Here is a 23239-nt window from a genome sequence, read left to right as displayed (position 1 = left end):
GAACCCATTTAAATAAAAGAAAAACAAAACAAAACAAAAAAACTTCCTCTCTTAAGTGCTTACATTAAATCCAATTAGGGCTTTGTCAGACAAACGAAAATGTGTGTCTTCTCGACAGAGGTTAATGATCACGCCTTTCTTTTTCTGTGCCACCTCTGACATGAGCAATGGCAGAAAAACAAAGCTGGAACAACGAGGGTCGAAGGTTAAAGACTTCCTGCTAATGTGAAGCAGCGTGGAACAATAACAATCAATGGGGGCGCGGGTTGGCAAGAACGTCAGTAATGGTGATGTTTGCTCAGAGGAGGTAGAGGAGTAGGTGCTGCTGTACAGTAGATGCAGACACACACACACACATACGCACACAAACAGGCCGTCTGCAGGGCGCATGCAGGGGAGCTCAATCAGTGGCGATGCTTCAAGTCTCATTGTCTTTAAAAAGTCTCAATGTTTGTAGGACCAAAATACATCCAGCAAATTCAAGGAAATCCAACTGGAAATTGGCACGTCGTCAGGATTAGCATATTTTCTCCTAGCCGGTCCCAGTCTCCATGTGTACACATGCTAGCTTGACTCTGAAGACCCATGAATGTGTGCTGTATGGGCATACTCCAGTACTGCCTGCTGCTAAGACACAGATGTATGGCATAGAAGAACAAGCTGCAAACCCATGTCTGGCTCAAAATTAATTTTTCAACTCTGTTTATCAGGTAATGTATTACTTCCTAGTGAACCGTCACAGATGGCCTTGGGTGAACTGGAATGGATAGCTGTGTCAAGTCCTGCAGTAGTTTGTTATCGTTTATCAAGATATATGCAAAGTCCTTTTTTGTTATTACTTTGCTTCTTGTGTGTACATATGCGTTTATGCATGACTGTGTTTGCACTAGGCAGGCGAGTTAATAGTGACTTGTCGGTATTGTTATAAATTATGTGTTTTTTGTATGAGTATGGATAATACAACACAGTTTGGAATGTCTTTTGTTTTAACTGTGTGTTGAAAATTAACACTGGTAACTATTACCAGTGTGGCTGTAAAGTCAGAGTTTGGCTGAGGTTGTATTATGTTTTACAGAACAAAAACATAAAGTTACTTAGGTTGCTCAGAAATCTATAACAGTAACCAAGTAAAACATCTTATATTTTTCTACTTGTGTCTCCATATTCCGATTTATATAAAATAAATCCAATGGGCCACTTTCTGGCTTTGACATATAGTCAGGTTTTGAAAAGCTACATTTTGAGATGCAATAGTCAGAATTTCATGGACGACATCTAATATACAGGTTTTATATTTTGTGTCTGATATTGGCTGATTGGAGATTTTCTTTCAAAACTGCAATAAAGAAATACATTTTTTAGAAATTGGTTTTCCCACCTTCCTGCCAGGAGAATTCAAGAAATGAGGAAATGTGACGTCACACACTGAGAGAAGTTAATGTAAAATAGGGTTTTTACTATTTGAAAGCAAAGATGAAATGATCATGGAGTTTTAAATTGAAACCATCATTTATTTGCAATTAGCAACAGCAAAGATAGCATTAAACAAAGAAATCCCAGTGTCAATTGTAGAGACAGTAAATGCCTGAGTTTAAAAAAAAAAAGTCTGACTCTGGGTGAAGACAAATCCTCGTTGCATTTCTAATTTAGTTTCAAATCGGTGAAATTTTTCCTTCCTACCTGTCTTGCTGTTTAAGCTTCTTTTAACTTTATTCTGGAGTTTTCTATGATTGTATAGAACAGATTATTCCTATTCTTTTAGAAAATAAACTTTTTGGTGTTTTGAAATATTTCTGGTTTCAAAACATACAATAAGCCATGATGTAAAGTACCACTTACCCCCTGCTATTAAGGTAAAACTGTCTGAAAACAGCAGTTCCTAAGTTACTAGCAGTGTGTCAGTTAATCAGCCAATTAGAGGATTGATAGCCCGTTTAATTTGCCAGCTAAAACAATAGTTTTGTTTTAATAAAATAAATGTGCTCATGTAATACAATTTTTGTTAAAATGTTTTGTCTAAATATCATGATACTACTAAACTACAAGTTTTTTTTCTGCTGGGTTATTATATTGTGAGAACCTCGCCAAGTTTTTACCTTTATATCTTCTCTGTCGTACCTTTCCCAAAAGAGAGGCATATTTATTTCTCTGAGAGTAAACTCTCAAGTACATAAGTTTTTATAGCTGTTCCTTAGACTTTTACTATTATCTTCTGAAGCAAGAAGAAAAAAGGGAAACACTTAATCCTTGTGAAGACTTGACCCCTAACTCAGAGTGTGGAGGGGATGAATGGACCGTTGGCATGAAACTATTAACAAAGCGGGATAGAACATAAAAAGTGTTGGCACTGGGTGGGTCTCACAGACTATCCAGGAGTTTAGCTCATGCATGCATCAGTAGCATGCAGCACTTGTGCTTCCAGCTCTCTGAAGGCAAAAGAAATGGACAAAAAACTGGAGAAATGCTGGCAGAAGGATTCAAAGTTTCCGTTGAATAAATCTGATTTTTTTCAGGGATGTAGTCATGATTAATCCAACATTAGTTTGTAACTTTAAATACATATTTCATTCCAATTTTCTAATTACAACGTGAAGGACAAAGTAGCTTTAATCTTTCGCTGCCAACAAAACTGACCCAATATTAACGTTTTGAACCTGACATGAGTATGACATACGTGAGGGAATATAAAAGGACAATTTCTCATGTGATTTTGAGTGCCTGACAAAATGCGTTTTTCTCCTTTGTAGCTTCGAATGTCAGGGAATTTCACATCAGACGAGACAGGAGCGTGAACGAACGGGTCGGCAAATGAAATGCGTTCGAAGCAGAGATGTGGTTCGAGACACGTGCTGCTGGTTCTAGGCCATTCCTGGCTGGAAATATCTGTCTCGCGGTTTGTCTCCTTCCCCAGCTGGACGAAGTTTCCCAATATATAAACATGCGGACAGAAATAGAACTAAGCTTAACAGGTTCACCTGAGTCACCAAGCAGCAGACATGAAATTCAGGCCAGGGAGTTAATAGGAGTGATATAGAGCAAGGCAAGACAATAATACATGGGTAGAACTGAGAGCTCCCGTTATAAAGACATTGGCACAGCTGTAATTATAAAGTAAACTCCACCAGCACTAAAAAGCAACCGTATCGAGTGACTCAACTGTATTTTTATTTTATTTTATTTTTTTATGTGATGACCTGTACATAAACGGGAATGAAGCCTTTTGAGGTTGCAATGCAGTGATAACATTTGAGTCACTTGTGTCTGGGGCCTGGTTTTTGGTAGAACGCATACAAAAAGTACAATGGCACATCAAAACAAGAACACCTTTTCTAACAAGTTAGCACACTTCTTCTCCACACAGGAAATCTTTGAATGGCAAGATAGCATGGAAATTCTAGAACCCGATGAACAGACTGTGTTACAAAGAACAGACCGTGTGACCACGACCTGAAGGTTTACCTCTCTAACATGTACAAGTGTGAGAACAGAGAATACAGAGGCCGTTCAGAGAACTTCACAAATAATACCGGTTTCAATCCCTCCTTCGAAACGTGATCAGGTAAAATGAACTGGGCTTAAGAAAGAATCTCCATTATCATTTGAATTAAATGGCAATATCATGAAGGGAGCAGATAGAAAAATATTTATCATTGAAACAACAAGAGCATTACAATAGGAACCTCCTCACCGAGTCGTCCTGGTAATATATTCCCACTGGAACGTCAATAAGGCTCCTCTTCTGTTCACAGTTTGTGTTTCAGAAGAAGTGAAGTTTGTACCTTTTTTTTTTTTTTCTTCTTAAAGACTTTTTTATTTACACAATGATTGAGTTCTGTTTTATTTAGTCCCTCTGTGAGTCTTATGGAATTTCTTGACATCATCTTTAAACACCTTAGAAACTTTCGATTTATCTCAAAAAGAGAAAAGAAACAAAACAGTAATTTGCTTCGTATATTCCCATCGTAAGGATGCATCGATCTGTGTGAACTGTGTGTCACCCCGGCTTGTTGTGGTCAGCTTCCACAACACTCTGGCCCGAGCCAGAGACTATACTTGACAGCCTGTCGCTGCTGTATGTTAAGTCCCCGACGGCTCCATAAGAAGTGCTCAACACAGCGGCCACAGGGTTACCGAGTGCATAAAACTCCATTGCACGCTTTTTAGAACGAAAAAAATAAAAAATAAACATGTCTGGTAATATTCCCAATACAGTCCATGGGTTCATAAGCAGGTCAAAGAGAAGTCAGCTTGCTGGTTTAACATGCCTCCAGTCAGCAGTGTTGTTCTCTGTGGCGGCAGGGAAAGAGGAGCGTGGCGCTCCTTCTGCAGTCCGTTCTGATGAAAGTCAATCATTGATTTGTTTCAAATGACAATTTTTGGGGCAGTGAGAGTGGTTTCTCTTTCGATAGGCTCAGCCTTTTGAATAATATGTACACATGTTCATCTAAATGTACTTATTTTCTCATGGATATCCACATGAAAGGTTTCCTAAAGAAAAGCGAGTCGTTCAGTTGGGGGTATATTCACGTACAGTGATTAGCCATTTACTGCCTAAAGGGGGCACCTATACGTTTTCTGTTATTATTATTATTATTATTATTATTATTTATTTTTTATTGAACATACGGCTTTGGAAGCTGTTGTTCATGGTTTCCCTTATACATTTCATAATGTATAATAAATCTGTCCAACATCTCAGCTCAGCTACCTGACCTGACTCATGCTTGAGTGCTTTGCTCATCTGCAAAGTTCGTCATACACAGCAGGGGGGGTTTTGGCGATTAAGTGCGAACTGGCGGGGGGTTGTTGTGTAACACAACTGATATTTTATGTATGTGCCTTAAAGAAAGTCCTTAATAAACTCTTTGGTTTAACATGCACAGAAATTGAATCCAGTTCTAAGTACAACATCCAACAAAACCGAACAAAAGAAAGTCTGAATGTGATTACTTCCAGAACGATAATGCAGGTCTCACTCTGTCACCAGCTCGTGAGATGAATTTTCTAATTACAGGAAGAAGCCTCCTGTGCTTCGCAAAACCTCAGAGATCTGTGGCGTTACTGCTATGCTGTACGATCGAGACATTGTGTTTATTGCACGTCCCCTTTCACTCCTGACATTGCAGAAGCTGACTGCTGCCACTGTGAACACGTAAGCCATTGGGCTGACATCAGATATGATGAGGACCAGGTTAGGCCACAAAGCAACTCTTTTCATCATCTGCTAATTTACTTTTCATGAGTAGGTAGTAAAGGCTTTCAGGAGTTTTTCTATGAGCTGCTTTTAAAAGAAATTCAGAATGATGAATGTCCCACCGTATTATATTACTGTAAGACTGTGTATTTCCAGTGCCGTGCCTCTCCGGGCATATTTTGAAAATGTAGTCCGTTCGTCCATGTGGTAAAAACAAGGCCCCGTTGAACCACCTCACCTGCTCCCTTCCTTTCAAACGTAATGGTGAATCACAGGCTTTTCTCCCACCTCAAACAGCCAGACTCTTTAGCGTCCGAATTTAAGAGTTCCGGTGCGTTCTGGGGGAGGGTAAGGGCCGCCGCTGGGGCCTTCAGTTTGTTGCATGAGGGGCGGAGGAGGGGACCGGGCCCCTGGCACAGGGCCACCTATGCTGGCAACAGAGGGCACTGCAGGCAAAGCCACCGTCTGTATTGTGCCCCTGTCACATGGCCCCAGGTCTTCAAGTCCTTCCAGTCCCTGAGGTGGGCCTTCGTATCCCATGTTGAGCCGCAGGGGTTGATGGGCCTGGCAGTAGTCTACAATGGGCTGTTCATAGCGGTAAAAGGTTAGGGCACCCATCTGGTGGGGGACCTGAGCATTGGAAAAGAGGAGGATGCAAAATGTGGAAGGTTCAGGGTGAAGAGAGGAGAGAGGAGAAAGAGGGAGAGGGGGAAAGAGAAAAATGAGATTAATGATCCAGGTTCACAACCAGAAAATCTGACTCAATCAGTATATTAAATATGGAGTTTTCATATGGGTATGGACTTGGGAGAAGGTAGCAACATGCTGACTTTGTTGCTTATTTTCTGACACTGAAGAACACAGCACAATATCGCAAAACCAAATTAAAAGCTTGTTATAAGAAAAATAAAACAAAAAAAACATTCAACTGTTTCTGTAGGCGTTACAGAAATTACTCAGGACTTGTTTGCCCCCTTTGCCAATTAAAACCCCAGACGATGAGAGATAAACTGGGACGTCGACGTGAATCAGCTGGTTTTGATGGTGACGGGGAAACTCAGCCTGAATGGAGTACAGTAAAAATGCTCTTTTGTTCATTTTTATGAATTGAATACATGTATAAGCCTACTGGACACTTTTTCTCCAGATTTCATATTCCACAGTATTTCTGTTGGGAATAATCTCCATATTTTGTACCATGTCACTTTTATGAAATATCTCACATTGTGATGTTAGATCAAACAAACACAAATCAATTTTTAATACCAAACAATCTAAAACAAAAAAAGAAAAAAAAAAGAACATTTAAAACTTCAATTGCTGCAGCACGTTGCTGAATTTCCCCAACTTTTGAATAATAATTTTGCCATCCTTTAAATGGCTCATCAAGGCTCTGGGAGCTCCTGTTCCCAGTCCGTTTGGCAGCTCACTGTAAATACCCTCACATGGTGACCACCTGAGTCTCAGCACCGGCCTAGATACCATTTTGAAATTTATGCATTTACGACAGCTGCACCTTGCAGATTGAAGAATTACTATTTTGAGTTTTCGGGGTCCTGTTTTCTAATACGCAATCTCACTATAGCTTGCACTTGTAAAGAAAGTACACAAGCCATGCTGAAGGACTGCAAAAGCACAGATGGTTTTGTGCTCAAACTTTCGTAGTGAAGCTGGAACACACAAGCCCGTGCCATCTCCAGTGCTGTGCTACTTGTATCACAGCCAGGAGCACTCATCACATCTGTCCATGTGTTTGGACTTGCGTTCCCTCTGCACTTCTTTTACACAGTCCAAAACAAGCAGATGAGTCTCTTGCGACACTCTGTCTTCCTAACTTTAAATCACACACTTATTTGCCAATTATAAAATTTTCTAACAGTCCGTAAAAACAGCGGGGTGAGATGGCAGCTGACCTGAAAAAAAACATAAATAAATAAATAAATACATAAATAAATAAATAAATAAATAAATAAAATCACTGCAGGCTGGCGGAGAGAGAACTCATCCAATTTGTACTTGCATACGACAAAACAAGCACACGACGAATGCAGGAACAACAGATACGGTCCCAACACATAAGACACAAATAATATTCCGCTCTCTTGACTTGAGAGGAAGCGTCACAACCATGCCACCTTTCCAGCATAACTTTCTTATTTCAATTCTAATGCCACCAGTTGCATGAGCTAATTTATTATCTATAAGTATTTTTTTTTCTATCTCACTTGGTGTCTCAAAAGTTGCGTTTTAGGAAAGTTCAGACCAATCACAGACATGCTTTCACGTACAGGGTGTGTTCCGGTTACAGTAGCTGGAATATGTCAACAAAGGTCGGGTATCTTTAACCAAGTCACACAGAATTAAAGGCAGCTATGCTTCATAAATGAAACGAAAAAAAAAATAACAACTTAGCAACAGACCAAAGCTGCAGTCGTTGACCTGCTTTACCGCTTTTGTTTGTCTGTTGATTATTCATTTAGAAAACTCAAATGTTCAGCCACCTTTGATCCTCCCAGTTCAGGCTTTTCTCTCAGCAACACCTGAGCACCTCCAGGAACACCACCCTGCATACGTTTTTCTAACTCCTTCCCCCCTCAAATGGACTCCATTAAGCAAGGCTGACTCATTACATTATGGGCACTCAGTGGATTACTCCCCCTCCATTCCCCGTTCAGTTTTTAAACCTTTCACAAGCCCTGCTCCTCTCGCTGCCACACCATCATATCCCCCTCTCATCAGAGACCTCGGTGCTGCTTCCCTCACTCCCAGGCCACATCCAATCAATTAATGAACCTACATTCGCTCACTAACCATTTCAGCAGATTCTGACGAATTATCCGACTATAAATCTGCCCTTGTGCAAGTAATGTCTGGAAGCGAACAATTGTAAAGGTTTAATTGAAGAGGGGCTAAGAGACAAGATTATTGAAAGAAAAGACAGCAAGTATGTTTTTAGAAATTATCTTTAGTGGGGGGGGGGCGTGTTACATTAAGAGTTGCCATGTTATGACAAAAAAAAGAAAAGAAAACGTGTTAAGACTCTTTTTAAATGAAACACGGACTCCCTTCTGTTGGACAAAACCGACCCAAAATGTGTTTCACATCATTTTCTGTGAACAAAATGTGCCATTTCTATTCAGAGTCTATTGTAGCAAGGTCTAGCTGGCTCATTAGGAATGCTGTCAGCCTTTTTGCCTCTCAGCATCAGGACATTAGTAATTCCCTGCACCCTGCAGTCTGTTGACAGTCAAATATGCAAATGTTTCACATCTGGTCACCGTACATAAAGCATATCTTTTTTGCTTCCAAATGTTTTTAAAGTTGCAAGGAAAATAAACAGCGGTGAATCTCTTCTGTTTGGAAAATGTGATGCATTTTATTCATATGGTTTGCTTTTTATCCATGCCATTTTGAAACTTTATTTATGATTGTCTTAATTTTTGATTACCTTTTCAAATTGTGTGCGATAAAAGGTTATGTTTAGTCCCAAAAACCAAAAGTGGTGCAAGTGATGTTATTCTTCTGTGGACTCTCATGCCAATGAAATGCCTTCTTAGAGGTCTGAACATTTCCAAATGTTTACAAATTTTGCAGACATCAGGATCTATAAACATGTACAGTATAAGGGGCTGCAAAGAAAATGTACATAAAAATTGCATTCACTAATGTATACCCCTGTGGATGAATTGTTTTGTAGCGCTATCAACATTTGTACATGTACTAAGCCCTACAGTGCAGACAAAAAAGTATCTTGGAAAAAAAATTAAATTAAATTAAATTCTCACACTGTTCTTTATCAGTGTGGACACATGCAGTTGTAGAGGCATTGCTGACCTGGAAATCAAACCTTCTCTGTTTGTAACGTTATGTTTGATCCTCAACATTTAAATGAATACCACTTCATTGAAATCATCAGGATCAGAAAAGCACTAAATGATTTTACTATGTCATGCTTAGTATATGCTTGTATGAAGTTGGAATAATGCACACATCTTGTTCCACAAGCAGGTATTTATAAATAAGTCAGACTGACCTCTGGCTATTTTCTCAATAAGAGTGCTGCCCCAAATGACGGACATATTTTAATAGATATGAATTGACAAACAGATAACTCGCTTCTTGTCACTGCAGCTGCTGTAATGGATGCAGGGCTGGCCTTGAGATGTTGTTTTCACACCTGATTACTGGTATGGCTGCCTGTACATGCATTTGAATGTTTTTGTCTGACATACGCTTCTGTAACCTGGCAACTGCATTGTCACAGTATTCACAAGATCATATTCACGAGAAAATCAATCTTGGCAGGCTTACAGCTTTCAGTTTGTAGCCAAGACACACACACACACACACACACACACACACACACACACACACACACACACACACAAACAATTAGTGTCCTTGTCGAGTGACTTTAGCATTTTTTTCTTGAAGTGCTTCTTAATTTGATTGTTACAAAGAGGAAATATATATTTGCTGCATATTTTCATAGCCACCATACTGCTGAATAGACTGTTCTGATGAAATCCACAAAAAAGGATTTTATTGTGAAAATATTTTTTTTTCTGCTTCCAATAAATACGAAACAGAGATTAAAAAAACAGTATCCACTTGAGGATAAAAACTTTAACCTAGTTATGTGGGGTATTTAAACTTCCTTATGAGCAGATCGGGGTTACTGCTCATAACACTGCCTTAATGTCATATGAACTATTTTGTCATTCTATTAGGATTTTATGGAATCATGTTAAAATTTTATATCTACAGCAAAAAGTGTAAAATCAAAAGCTGAAAACAGTAACGCATTGGTCTCAATTTCCTAATTGAAATTGTATCTGATCTCCTCAGAAGGATTTTGACTCGTTCTCGCTGAAGAATGGCTTCAGCAGATTTATTGATGCCAAGAACACCTTGTGCCTTTTTGAAGAGTCCTGATGCAATGTAGCCATCTCCGAAGCCAAAAACGAGAACAGATTGGTGCAGAACGTAAGAGCTTTTTCTCTTTAGACTTTGGTTTCTTCTCTCTTTTTCTCTCCTTCATTTTTAGTAATTTCTCTCTTTTTGTTACCTCTTTGATGGCATGAAAACTTGTCAAATGTGGAGCCTTTTGACAAGGTATGGCAGCAAAAATAGAGCTATTAAGGAAACTGAAGAGATGGATGGATGGATGGATGGATGGATGGATGGATGGATGGATGGATGGATGGATGGATGGATGGATGGATGGATGGATGGATGGATGGATGGATNTGGATGGATGGATGGATGGATGGATGGATGGATGGATGGATGGATGGATGGATGGATGGATGGATGGATGGATGAGCAGCCTGCCATTAAAATGCAAAACAAGCTGCCAAATATTTATCAATTACATATCTCGGAAGAAGATAGAATGTGCCACATTTAGGTTACTGTACTGCAGAAATAGAAAGTCAGATTTCAAGTCTCTAATGACTCCAGTGAACATTCTCACATCAAATGTTTACCATATCCTCTGCACGGTTTGACCCTGTACATTGTTTTGAACTTTTATTAACTTTTATTAGTTTTATGTTAAAAAAAAAGAAGAAAAGGATCACTACACAGAACATCTAAATGGATCATTCACTACTACTTTGATGACATTAGCGGCGACAAAATAAGACGCCAAACAAAAGCTAAGTTTACTTCATTCAGAAACGACTCGATCATTTAACACTGGGCTCAGAATACGAGTCGTTGGTTTGGTCTTTATTGTGATGCTACAGCAAACATGAGCAGCTTAATAGCCTACAGTGCACAAACACCCCAGGCTAATAAAAAAGCTTTTTAAATCTTTTAATAAGAAATTAAGGACATCTCTGTCTGAGCTATAGTATGAGTCTTATAGATTGTAAAAGCTTGCCTCATAATAGCATTAAAAAAAACAAACAAGCAAACCTAAAAGATGTTAACTGCTTTACTAGTAGTTCTCTAGGAAAGCAGAGAACTACTAGTACGTTCTTTGCTTTACTACATATGTATGTGTGATAGAAAGTCACAGTACTGTGTAATGCTACCATAAAATCCGGTTGCTTACATAGAGCTCATGAACTTATAAACGACTACGTAAATCTATTACACTATCTAAAGCCAACCGTGTTGCTGAATCTGATTAAAAGAGACATAAATATTGTTTCAGAGACTGACGTCTGAGGCCTCAAGTACAAGTTAAGTCCTTGTTGCTAAGATAGACGACAAGGACTTTAAAATATTTCGACGCCTTATTTTAAAGGCTTCAAAAATAAATCTTTGTTTTGTAATTTGATTGTACCTAAAGTGTAAGTCATAGCTCCCTGTCAAAAGAGTAAATCACATTGAAAACTGATTTAAAGCTGATCTGAAATTGCCAACTCCTGGCTTGCCACTGGTGCAGAGAGCTTTGTTTTTACAGAGCAATTTGGTGCAGATGCACCTGTGTGTATTGTATAACTTGGCCTCGGCTGTCAGAAGGTATTAGCATAAAGAGAGGAAAGAAAAGCTGCATCTCTGTGTTAAACAACTGGACTGCTTTCTGCTTCTTTGGATCTCTGCCAACGTTTATCTCTATGTGTTTCAGTAACACAGTGATTGGCATGCTTCCTCGGGTTGGACCGGAAATGTTTTAGTGCACCTTAAAACGCTTAGGCTGCTTTTCATGCATGGTTTTATTTCGACAGTCGTGGGTCTTGTATAAGCAGTATTTAAGTTGCTGTCAAAGTCAATGTCAGTTTATCGTTATTGACTGGAGAACCTCCGAATGTGTGTTTTAAAACTAAATAATGTGGAAAAACCTGAGTCAGCTGTTTTGTCTGTTTTTTACATGTTGATACTACAAACAGTCTCACAGCAGCTCTAATTTAAGTCATGCCATCTCTTAAAAAGCCCCAAATCCCATAACTTATTTTTTTTTACAGCTTTCCAGTGCCCTTTAGAAGTTTTCTTTTTTTTTCTTTTTTTTTTTGCATTCATGCTTTTATGAGCAGCTGAAGAAGAAGCAACAGTGCCACAGGCATACAATGCTAATGTCTCCCTAGGCTTTAGCAGCATTACGGTTCAGAAGTCTGCCGCTTTCCCTGCCAAACACTTTGATCCTCTCATGTCACTGCATTGTGTCTCGTGGAAGCATAAAAAAAGTGAAGAGGAGTTGCAAACGGCTCCCACTGAACTGCTACTCTAGATTAGCTTTTTCCTATTTTAAGCCTTATTTTTGTAAATATTTGAAACATGTTTAAAATTGGTAATTAATATGTATTTCATGGTAAGAAAAAAAAAACATTTTCCAAAAAAATTGCATTACTCCTAAAAATACATAAATCTTTAGTATTTTTGTTGAAAAAGTACATTCTTGTAGCTCTTTTGCAAGAAACCGCAAAATAACATTACAGGGAATTACTAGAGCAAAACATAAATGTGTTGAAATTGAAATTGCTTAAATGCTCACTAAACGACGTTTCTATAGAAAGTACAGTTGGCTACATCCTTCTATGTTTAGCTGTATTTCTTTTTAAATGGAGACATTGAGGGAGCTATTACCAGTAACTGTGTGTGATGTCTTTTTTTCTCAATAGTGTTTCCTTCTGTAGCTGTGCATTTTTTCTGCTAGTTGAAGTTATTGACAGAGATATTACTGTCATAACTGTTTGCGTTATCTTTGTTTTTCTTTTCCATACAAAGTACTTCTGGTTCAGGGTTTCTATGTTTAGGTATGTCTCATTCCTGAGTAGCTCCTTTCACAGAGCTCTTGTTATTATTTGCTCTATGTTCTCAGTTTGTGAATCTTTTGCTAATGTGTGTTTGTTCTCTGGATGAAACTCCTGATAAAGCTTTTACTTAACTTTGTATTCACAGTTTATTGTTTTTTTTCATCTTTCTGGAAGTATTCCTGTTGAAGATTCTTCCATATAAGGAGGAACAATTCCTCACATGCTTACTCACATTGAGGGATTGCTGCAAAGTCTTGGTCCCTTGAGTTGGATTCCTCAGTTTTTTTTATTACTACCTGACATGAAACGGTGAATTGAAGTTATTTATTTGGGCAGAGTCAGAATTTATGTAACTGATACAACTGTTATTTGGACTGAGTTGAAATAAATATAATCCATCTCTAAGTAAGTGAGATTAGGTTGTTGTGTGATGCTTCTTAATATCATAATTCCAGCATTTGAATTGAGCTGTTATCTTGCTTGTGTGCCTTTTCTTCTCTTCTGATCTGTTCAGATGTCTTGAGCAAAGCCACAATGCAATCTACTTGTATTTAGTACTGGCAGAAATTTACATCTATTGTTAATTTCCAGTACTTAAACCCAAACCCTTTCAGTAAGATAATGTTCTGCAGGGCGGTACTGCTGTACAAAGTGCTTACTGGAGCTGAGGACAATAATACATTCCTTGGAGCAAACTGAATATGTGATCAGTGACTAGCACTGCAAGTGGTTAATTTAATAGAAATGAAATTAATGAGTGAGCACAGTCGTTATGTTTTTTTTTTCTTTCTTCCTTCACTGCATATTGTTCAATTGGAATCTTATTGTTACAGTTTGTTTTGGATATGAAAGCTTGTGTCTTAATAACCTTCTAAGTCTAAGACCAAACTGTGTTCTATACTAGTAGATATGGGCAATAAACGACTGACACTGCTCGTGTCTTGTTCTAAATACATTTAACTTAGTCTAACACAACTGTGGCTCAGGTCAATCCAATGCCATTCACATGTTGTTTATCATAACTCACTGTTCACTATTCTCTTAACAGTCCACAGTTTTCAAATATGACTTAAATATCTATAGTCTGATTCCGGTGAGTATTCCATAATCACGATAATCTGCCGCCAGTGTAAATCTTATAAGACCATGAGTGTGAGAGTTATTCTTTTTTTTTTTTGCATGTTTGTATTTGACTGTTTGTCTCCATGTGGGAGAATATTCTCTTTCAAATGTTTGTTTCTGCAGCATGCGGGGGTTGTCAGCTTAACTCAGATGTTGCTAGGCGAGCCTCAATGACACGAAGCCCACCAGTCAGCTTTTCACCAGAGCAGTGTGTCTGAGGAGGTGTGAAGATAAACATCGTCAGTTTGTTTCCAGACAGCCCATCTGGATGTGTAAAGGAATGTGTGTGCATCAACAAATTGTTCGGTAACCTGCCATTTTTTTTTTTTTTATTGTTTTGCTTATTTCTCTTTTTGACCATTGCTGATTCTAATTAATGAATACAAGAATAAAAGAATTACGATCAATGCTGATCCTGTAACACGATTCAATACTGCAGGGTCTGTGGTTTTGGTGTCATTTCTGTTTAAATTTGTTTATCCAAGTCAAATATTTCCATGTTCAGTTTAGATCAGTGTATTTATGTACTGTAGTGTTGGTTTGTTACAAATATCATGTCTATGCTCCCTACAAGACAAATGTGTCCAGTTCATACTGAGAAATCTCTATCTAAATCAAGCCAAGCTATAGCAACAACTAAGACTGATTCAAGTACATCTACATGTTTATTTCAATTTCAATCTAGTAGTTTTTTTTTTTTGTTTTTTTTTTCTGGCTTGAAGGTTGGATATTCTAATTGATTCAGAGTTTTAAGATTAGATTTGTTCAGTCGTTGATGAGGTTAAGTTTACACTTTACCTGTGCTTTTCCACATAAAATATTTTAATAAAAAAATATTCAATCTTGAAATAATATTCTTGGTGTATTTCCCATTCAATTTCTGAAAAATAAATCACATAACTGAAGCTATTCTAAATTCTGTCTTCAACTTAAATGTGCTTTTTGGGAAAATAAACAGCACATATTTTATTTATTTAACATCCTTTTCTGACTAAAGTAGCTCTGAAGTCAGAAACGGTCAGTTAGCCACATATGCACATTGCAACGCCATGACACTTTCTTTTATAACCGCGTAAGGAAATGAGCCCACCTGTCCAGATATTAAACTAATTGATTCTCTAAACAGGATTTCGCCTTCCACTAACTTCTTAAAGACTGAAGGTCCCTTTATGTGCAGTGACTCCTGGCTACAGGTCTCAGGCACCACACAATGACAGTTAAAATTGCAAATGCACAAGCAGGTCTGCACAGTAAGCCATTTTAGGGGAAAAAAAAAAGTGAGGGAAAAAAAGAGTGAAAGACAGGGAAGGAGAAAGCAGGATCGAGGGCCCCTTCACGCACCAGTGAGTGCCCAGTGTATGCTCATCGTAACCGCCTCCCGTTCTACGATACATACAGTAAAGGAGCTTTTGCAGGCCGCAGCAAATGGGCCATGAAATGTTACTCAATGCTCAACACGTTTGTCAGCCTGGTTTGCTATCACACACACCTACAAATGTACACAATCACAACAACTAATGAGACGTGGGGCGGGGGGGTGAGAATCTGTGGGAACATGGAAATGAGAAACCGAGAAGTGCAAAAGTTTCAGGTTTGTGTCATATCTTCCCACTTGCTTCCCACAGTTTTCAAATATTTTGCAAATAAAAGTGTGGTGTCACATACGTGCTGATTTTCAGCCTGAGAATGAGTTTCACTCTCAGATATTTTCCTAGCCTATCCTTTGCTCATATGCCTCGGCTGGCATTGAGTGTTTATTAAAGCCGCTGCACGATATCCACACAGCAACAAACCTTCCATGCACTCTGCTCCATTCCCACTAACATTTATGCATGAGTCAGTCTGCATTTCTTCAAAACTGCAAAACAAAGCGTTGGCGTAACAAGGAAATGTTGAAAATTGAAAGAGAACTTGTGTGCCTTGGCTCATCTACTCATTTAAAGATAAATAAATTTGTTTGTGCCAAACCTTCTTGCACAACAATTCTTTGAAGAAGGCTACCACAGCATTCAACGAGTCTCTGTGCTTCAAATAAGTATTTTTATTTTTATTTTTTTGCTTTTTTGCATTCCTGGCTCATGTGAAGCTCATGCGTTGTCAGCAGTCTTGCATTTTCCGCACTTAGAAATTTCGGGCTGCAGGTGGAAATGTCTGCACCGACCCAGGTAGACTGGAGGAGAGGAAGACATTTACACCACAGGAGCCACGAATTGAGCCTTGAAATTGGGAGAGATTAAGCATCATTATGACTGGTAATAATCATAGTGATTCGGTAAAGTAACTTTAATTCAAGGTCCACATAAACTGAAGTATATTTATATAACCTCTGGCAGAGAGGGTGACTCTGGGTGGTGTAATAGCGTAACCTTATAGCAGGAGCCCTGTGCAGCTAAACCCATCTGTGGCGTTTTATTATCTATATACATGCAAATGATCAAAGTCAGGGCACACTGATGTTATTTCACGGCCTAACAAACAACCCTCAATTGCTTCCAGCACCATTTACACTGTAAATCTTCCACACTCATCGAAGGGAGCCCAAATGCATATTAAGAGCGCAAAATGACAGGCTGAGAACAATTTGTAGTTTCATTTCTACTGTCTCATTATGGATTCAAAGTTCTCAAATCTCTCAGTTGGTGATGCTTTGCATTATGTTCTGCTTCCAGTCGTGGAAGCACAGGCGGCGTGTCTGAGTAATGAGCATGACCCAACATAAACGCTGTGTGGCCAAGTTGGCTCTGCACTGGGAGCATCAGTCGCACTTTAATCAGGGATATTGGGGAGGAGTGTGCCTGGGAAGGCATGCAGAGGCTTTTAAAGACCTGACTAATAAGAAATGTCAAAGGGACTTGGGTGCAGCCAGAACTGATACCCAGACCAGGCCCATCGGCTTCCTATTTTAGCTCACTGCACCCTGTGGAAGCAGCGCTTAGGCACAGTTTTTCAAGGAAGCAACACATTAACAAACAACAACAAAAACAAAGCCTAAATCTTCTTAGGTAACTCAGGTAACTCATATTCATCTTGCGGTTTTGAAATAACTTTTTTTTTTCCACTTGGAAACCATTGCAACATATTTAGAAATTTTCCAATAATTAGTTTTACCATAATTGTTGCTTGTGCAAAATTCACCACAAACTTACATTATTTGTGATAGATCAACATAAACTATGGCATAAGGAAAAATGATGAAATATTTTTAGATAAATAAAAAAAAACAAAAAGTTGTGCATTAGTATTCAGTCCTCCGTATTAACACTTGTACTAGTTTTGCACATTTAGAAATGTTGGCAGAAGCTTCTTTGCAGATTGCTCAGTCACATTGGATGGAAAGTGTCTGTGGACATGAAGTCTTGCCAAGTCTTGCCACAGGGTCTAAATTCGGCCTAGGTCTGGACTTCAACTAGGCCATCCAAAGACATACGTTTGCTTGATCTGAAGAATCCACTTTCTAGCACTGGCTGGATGTTCAATAACAATTTATGAACCTGTCAGATTAATTAAAGCAAAACTTTAAATAAATGAATAAAGTTGGCAAAAAATGTATCATTTTGTTACACATTCATCAAGGCACAGTTGCACTGCACAATTTTAAATCACACATTATAGTTCAGAAGTATCAACGAACTATGAAAATGATCCCTGACGGCTGCTTGTTTTCACCGATAATCTACAGAGCAGTGTTTCACAGTGTTCATTCGTTCACCGGCCCGCACTGAAGTTAGTCAGAATCAAAGTCGCTAACTGCAAAATTAAACTGATAACAATAACTTGTTTGCCAGTAATTATGATAGATTATGTAGTGTTGAATTAATGAGGAGGCGTATGTTTTCATCTGCAAAGGTAATTAGCCACGGGCCTCGAGTAATCGCAGGAAAATTCAGGTCGTCCCAAGCAATCCCTGCGGGGACTGTTTTGCATACACTCGCGGCAGAGCAAATCCCTCAAGGGAAAACCTTTCCGCGGAGAAACTCTGACCTGACAGTTTCTTTGAGGCTATAACATATCTTGTCTGAATTTTAATGAGCAGTGATGCAAATGGGATCGAGATGTAGCCGACTGGAATCTTGGAATTTGTGATAAACAAGGTCTTTGATCAACCTGGGCACTCTGATGTCTGTTTCACCTCTTCGCTGTGTGATTTTGTGTCTAAATCTAGCAAAAAAAAAAAAGAAAATAAATAAATAAAATAAAAACATTCTGTCTAAATTTGAATCTGTACAGAGACCAGACATAAATAACACTGCTGGCAAAATCAATCGTTTTCCATCACACACTGAATCACGACAAAATCTTTAGTTTTATCATTATCAACCTCATTTTTTTTTTTTTTGTATTGCAGTCGTTAAATATCATAATCATGGCTTTCTGCTCTCTTTGGTACTTCATCCCAGTTTTATTTTCCCTCTTTTTTCTCTTCTGAATCAAACATTCAAGAAAATAAAATTCCATTTGAGAGCAGACAGAGCTTCTCCAAACAGCCGTCACAAATACAGTCAGGGCGCACGGCATTTATTGGATCATTTTTACATATTTTGTTTCATTACAGTTATGCACTTTATTGGTGTCAAAAAATGTGCAATCAACTTCAATTACAGTGACCAAGGGAGACACAACAAAGGTCAGAAAGTACGCAGGAAACAGGAAACATGACAGCAAACTCATTTTGCAGCTAAAATCCTTAGAGAGGAGAGAACTTGTTAAAAATGAAACTATTGGCTACGGACAACATCATTGTTGAAAGAAAACCAAAAGAGGTCAAGCTTCAATTTCTGAAATTCAAATTCAGCATTTGTAGCAATGCTTGAATGTATTTGTGTTCACAGACCCTCCATCCACTGCGACCAAATTTCAGCTACATTCCTGACAGGAAGTAGCATATTTTTCAATCCCTGGACGTGCAAGGCTGAGATCCAGATTAAACTCTAGTCTAGATAATGAGCAGTGTTGAAAAACCTGCTTTGATGATTTATGGATGACAGATTCTCCCCATCACCCATAAAACAGCAACATCTCCCTGTTATTTAACCAGATTTCTTTAGACTTGGAAAAGTAGAACACATGGGCCACAGGAAAAAAAATAAAAATAAAACAAAAATGTGATCGCTGACTAGCGCTGCTCGCAATTGCCCCACAGCAAACACTTGTGTTTAGCAAATGGTAATTAAAATCGGCTGAATCCCCAAACCCCAGATAAATGTTTCATTAGATGGCTATTTGATATTACTTCTGCAGTGGAGCAACAATATTCAAATTGTTTATAGAGAAATTAATGCATCACTCCCAGCGGCGCCCCCACGTTATTATGACAGTCTCTCTCGCTCCCCTTGCCCCTTACTGCACCAGGATTTGCACATGCAACACATAAAAAAATCCCGGTACATTAACGTAAACCCACATATGGTGGAATAACACTTGGACAAATAAAATTTTAAAGCTCAACCCGGGGGCAAAATGCAGCAGGGACACATGGGAGAAAGATGAGAGATTCATTTAAAAGCAAGAAAAAGACACACTTTGCTTTGATGTGGGCTTGACAGAGGTTGCACATAAGATGAACAAATGTTCACGAGAGTTTAAAATAAAGCAAATAGAGATCAGTTACATTTCTGCAAATCCTCTTAAGCCCTCATCACTTTTTCATATCAAAACTAACCTCTTCATCTGAGAACATGAAAATGACTCTGTTACCACCTGCTGAGTTTTAGACAGGAGCTTTGCAGGATTTCTCAGCACTTCTGTTAACAGATGAGGTTATATAACCAAAACCAGCGAATCAGAATGGAGTCAAAGCTTGACAGGTTTCTTTTAAAAGCATAAAACCACCAGTCTGTCCAAGTTTCCCATGAAATGTTGTCATGCAATATCTCTGGCACTACTGGCCTCAAACATGTTCGTTGCGTTTAATTTCATGTGTTTCACCCGTTTGGCATTTTGCTGCTGTAGCTCACGATCCAAATGTTACATGTCAGAGAATAAGTACATTCAACGGAGAGGGCATCTACATTTTGAATCACTTAATCTTTTTGTGGTGCCTTGCAGAAGAATTCACAACTCTTGAACTCTTCAGGTTTTGCTATATTACAACCATAAATATTAGGAGGTTTTTAAGGGTTTTTAAATACAATCTGTAGTGTAAGGTGAAGGATAATGATAGAGAGTTTTCAAATATCTTACATGTAACATTTGAGAAGTGATGTGTCCTTTCAGCCTTCATTAACTCATTATCTTTAATTAAACTGAAGGCAACGTAAACTAAATGGTTAATAAATTTAATATGTATAAATAAAGCTGTTTTGAGAGACGTACTGATTCCAGCATTGATTTTGACGAGCAAAATGTAGATGCAAGTCACACTTTTGACATTTCTAACTATAAACTGGTAAAAGCTGGTTCATTATTTTTTCTCTTTCACGATTATACATATCATTGTGTTGGTCTGTCACATAAAATTCCCTCTGAAATATAATAAAAATATCGGTTTGTATCGTCACAAAACACAAAGCTCCAGCTTACAGGACAAGTTTTCCAAGTCCCCGTAAATGCAAACCATTTCCTGAAGCGATTGAAGTGAACATTTGGACTTGCACACCTACATTTCAAACCTGAAACACAAACATAATAAAAACCTGTTTCAATTTGACAACATTGTCAGTACTTTGTCTTGAGTTAAGCTGTTGCCATGATTCAATTTTCTCAACTCAAAGAAATGCAAGACGAACCTGACAAGCCTATCCTCCAGTGACTAGCTGACTAATGAGATGCCAGATTGCAGACACAACTGACATATTGTCGAGAAACATCAGAAAAAATAAACGGTCTTTTGAGGACATTTTTTCATCTATTTTGTGCCTATAAATAAAGAAATGCATTAGGTATAACTTGAAGGAGTTTTGTCATTTGTCTCTGAGCGTCTATTGTTCTTTCTGATGCACTTTTCTTGCTAATAAGTAAATGAATCTTTTGTTGTCATTTTTATATACACACAGCATTAGTTGCACATTTTTCCTTACGTCTTTCTGTAATAAATTCAACAAGGTGCCAAAAACTTTTCTTTAGAGACTTTGACAAAGTAATATCTCACATTAGCTGCAGATTGATCAGCTGCAGATCTATAATGTGAATATCCTTTCCCCCACATCCTAAATCTGATGAGCATGGGGGTGTCTGGAGTCCAATGAATTAATTCTCATTGTAGAAAACCAATCTAGGATGCTGGTTTCTTATTTTTCTGCTAAAAGTAGTGATCAGATAATGGACACACTCTGGTAATACAGGGGTCTACATGGCCAGGAAGAAGTGACGTGTCAAGGAAGCTCAGTTGGTGCTAACAGGTCATTCTGTCCTTAGATAGCCAGCAAACATTTACACCAGCAGCGGCAAGAAACATTGAGAAAATGCAGGATGCATCTACAGTATGTCTTCATGTCAAACTGAATGTTGAAGGAAATAAGAGTCACTGAACCGGACTAAATTTTTATTTTCTAAATTGTGTTGAGCCTGTGTGAATTCTCGTCTGTTTTCTGATGCTAGCTGACATTCGTAACACAGGGAGCTCCACATGCCTCTAACCCGTCTGCTCATTCTCCTCTGACCTCATACATCACCTTTACATTTTTTAGATGAAAAAATGTCACAACTTACACAACTTACATTCAATAGATATTTTCTCTTTTGTAGGTGAAATATGTTGTTTTGTGTGGAAAAACCCAGTAAACCAGCAGATTCTGAAATTCTTACACCACCCAGATTTGTAACATCAATCCTGCCACAGTCAAAGTCTCCAAATTCTTAAACTCGTCTAGATTTTTAATGCATTGAGTTGCTGCCATGTGCTGGACTGGTTCATGTTTTGTTTGATGCAGCTCTTCATATGTCTGTTAACACGCATTGGCCTGAGATTGTGCATAGATAAAATAAACATATGTTTACTTCTTGTTTCCAAAACATAATATTTTGAAATTGTGCTGTCCTTTAGATGTCAATGAGTCAATCTTAACATTGGAGGGGAGAAACATTTGCTTGTCCAAGAAATCGGTGAAACTCATTGGTCACCAAGGTTACTGCATTCAGTGTTTTGTTGTAGTCCCCAACACTCCCATTACTCCTTCAGGTTTCCAATAAGATATTCTCCACATCTGATCAACATTTTCTTGAAAAAGTAGAAATAACCTCAATCTTTTGTATGCATCCTCACTCTGCCAGGTTGTTCAGTTGGCTGCCTTATCATGTAATTTAGTATGAACCCTTAACTGTCATCATCAAAAATATTGCATCTGCAAGGAAACAAGAAAACAAACACATTTTCCTTAGAGCAAGAGGAGTGACATGCATTTGACTGCAGCTATTTGCAAACATTGTATAGTCTGGTAAATACTAATACTCTTACTCATTTAACTAAACTACATAAGTTTCCTAACTTTCGTCTTTGCACTTTCACTACTACGACATATATTTTCTGTGCCCTATGAGTCACTACATATTGTCTTCCTGCAGCTTTTAATACATAGTTAAGCATTTTTACCTATTTCTATTCAAACCCACGCAGTGGTATTCAGTTTCCGCTGAAGACCAATAGAGCAGAGAATGTTGATTTCTAGCCAAGCAAAAGATCATTTAAAGCTAAAAGATGTAGAAGAACTGACCTTGTCTGCCCTGACCGGTAAACCAAACAATATTCACTTCTCATTTCAGCACTTTGCAAGGCAACGCATATGAGAAAAACAGCCAACAGAAGTGACCTGGAGTAATGCGTTTAACAACCTATAAAACTCAGCCAAGTTAAATATGCTTCCAACATGGCATTAGAGACAAATTCCTTCTTTATCCATATGGGTTTTAAAACAGAGCCACCCCCTGGAGACTGCAACATTTAATAGAGCAATGCCTTTCCCCAAGGTTGACAGTTTTTATAAGCATCTTGCACGGTTGCTATGCTGCCATTTGTTTACAAGCGGGACATTTCCAAGTAGCTTTATTTCAGTTTTGACTCATTATTTGCTTTTGACGTAATTTCAATGTGATTATAAGATAACATTCTTAATGGTAACACTTTATTTGAAGGGGGTGAATAAGACTGACATGACACCGTCATAAACATGTCATAGCACCTGTCATGAACATGACATAACACCTGTCATAAACATGACATAACACCTGTCATAAACATGAATAAGCCTTCATGAATATTTATGACTGTTCTCATAAAGTGTCA

At 38.3% G+C, this 23239-nt stretch overlaps 1 protein-coding gene across 1 annotated transcript in view; it reads right to left on the bottom strand.

The window, feature by feature from the left end:
• Nucleotides 1–3143: 3143 nt before the first annotated feature.
• LOC103144575 (leucine-rich repeat transmembrane neuronal protein 4) overlaps nt 3144–23239 on the bottom strand; it is a 117629-nt gene continuing 97533 nt past the window's right edge. Inside the window, exon 3 of the mRNA XM_007561627.2 lies at nt 3144–5824. Coding sequence (XP_007561689.1) covers nt 5501–5824 — 324 coding nt within the window. The 3' untranslated portion in view covers nt 3144–5500. The remainder of the gene's footprint in view (nt 5825–23239) is intronic.

Source organism: Poecilia formosa, unplaced genomic scaffold (genome assembly GCF_000485575.1).
Source record: "Poecilia formosa unplaced genomic scaffold, Poecilia_formosa-5.1.2 Scaffold129, whole genome shotgun sequence".
Classification (NCBI taxonomy): domain Eukaryota; kingdom Metazoa; phylum Chordata; class Actinopteri; order Cyprinodontiformes; family Poeciliidae; genus Poecilia; species Poecilia formosa.
Note: the sequence above shows the minus strand (reverse complement) of the source record. Positions and strands in the feature narration are given on the sequence as shown.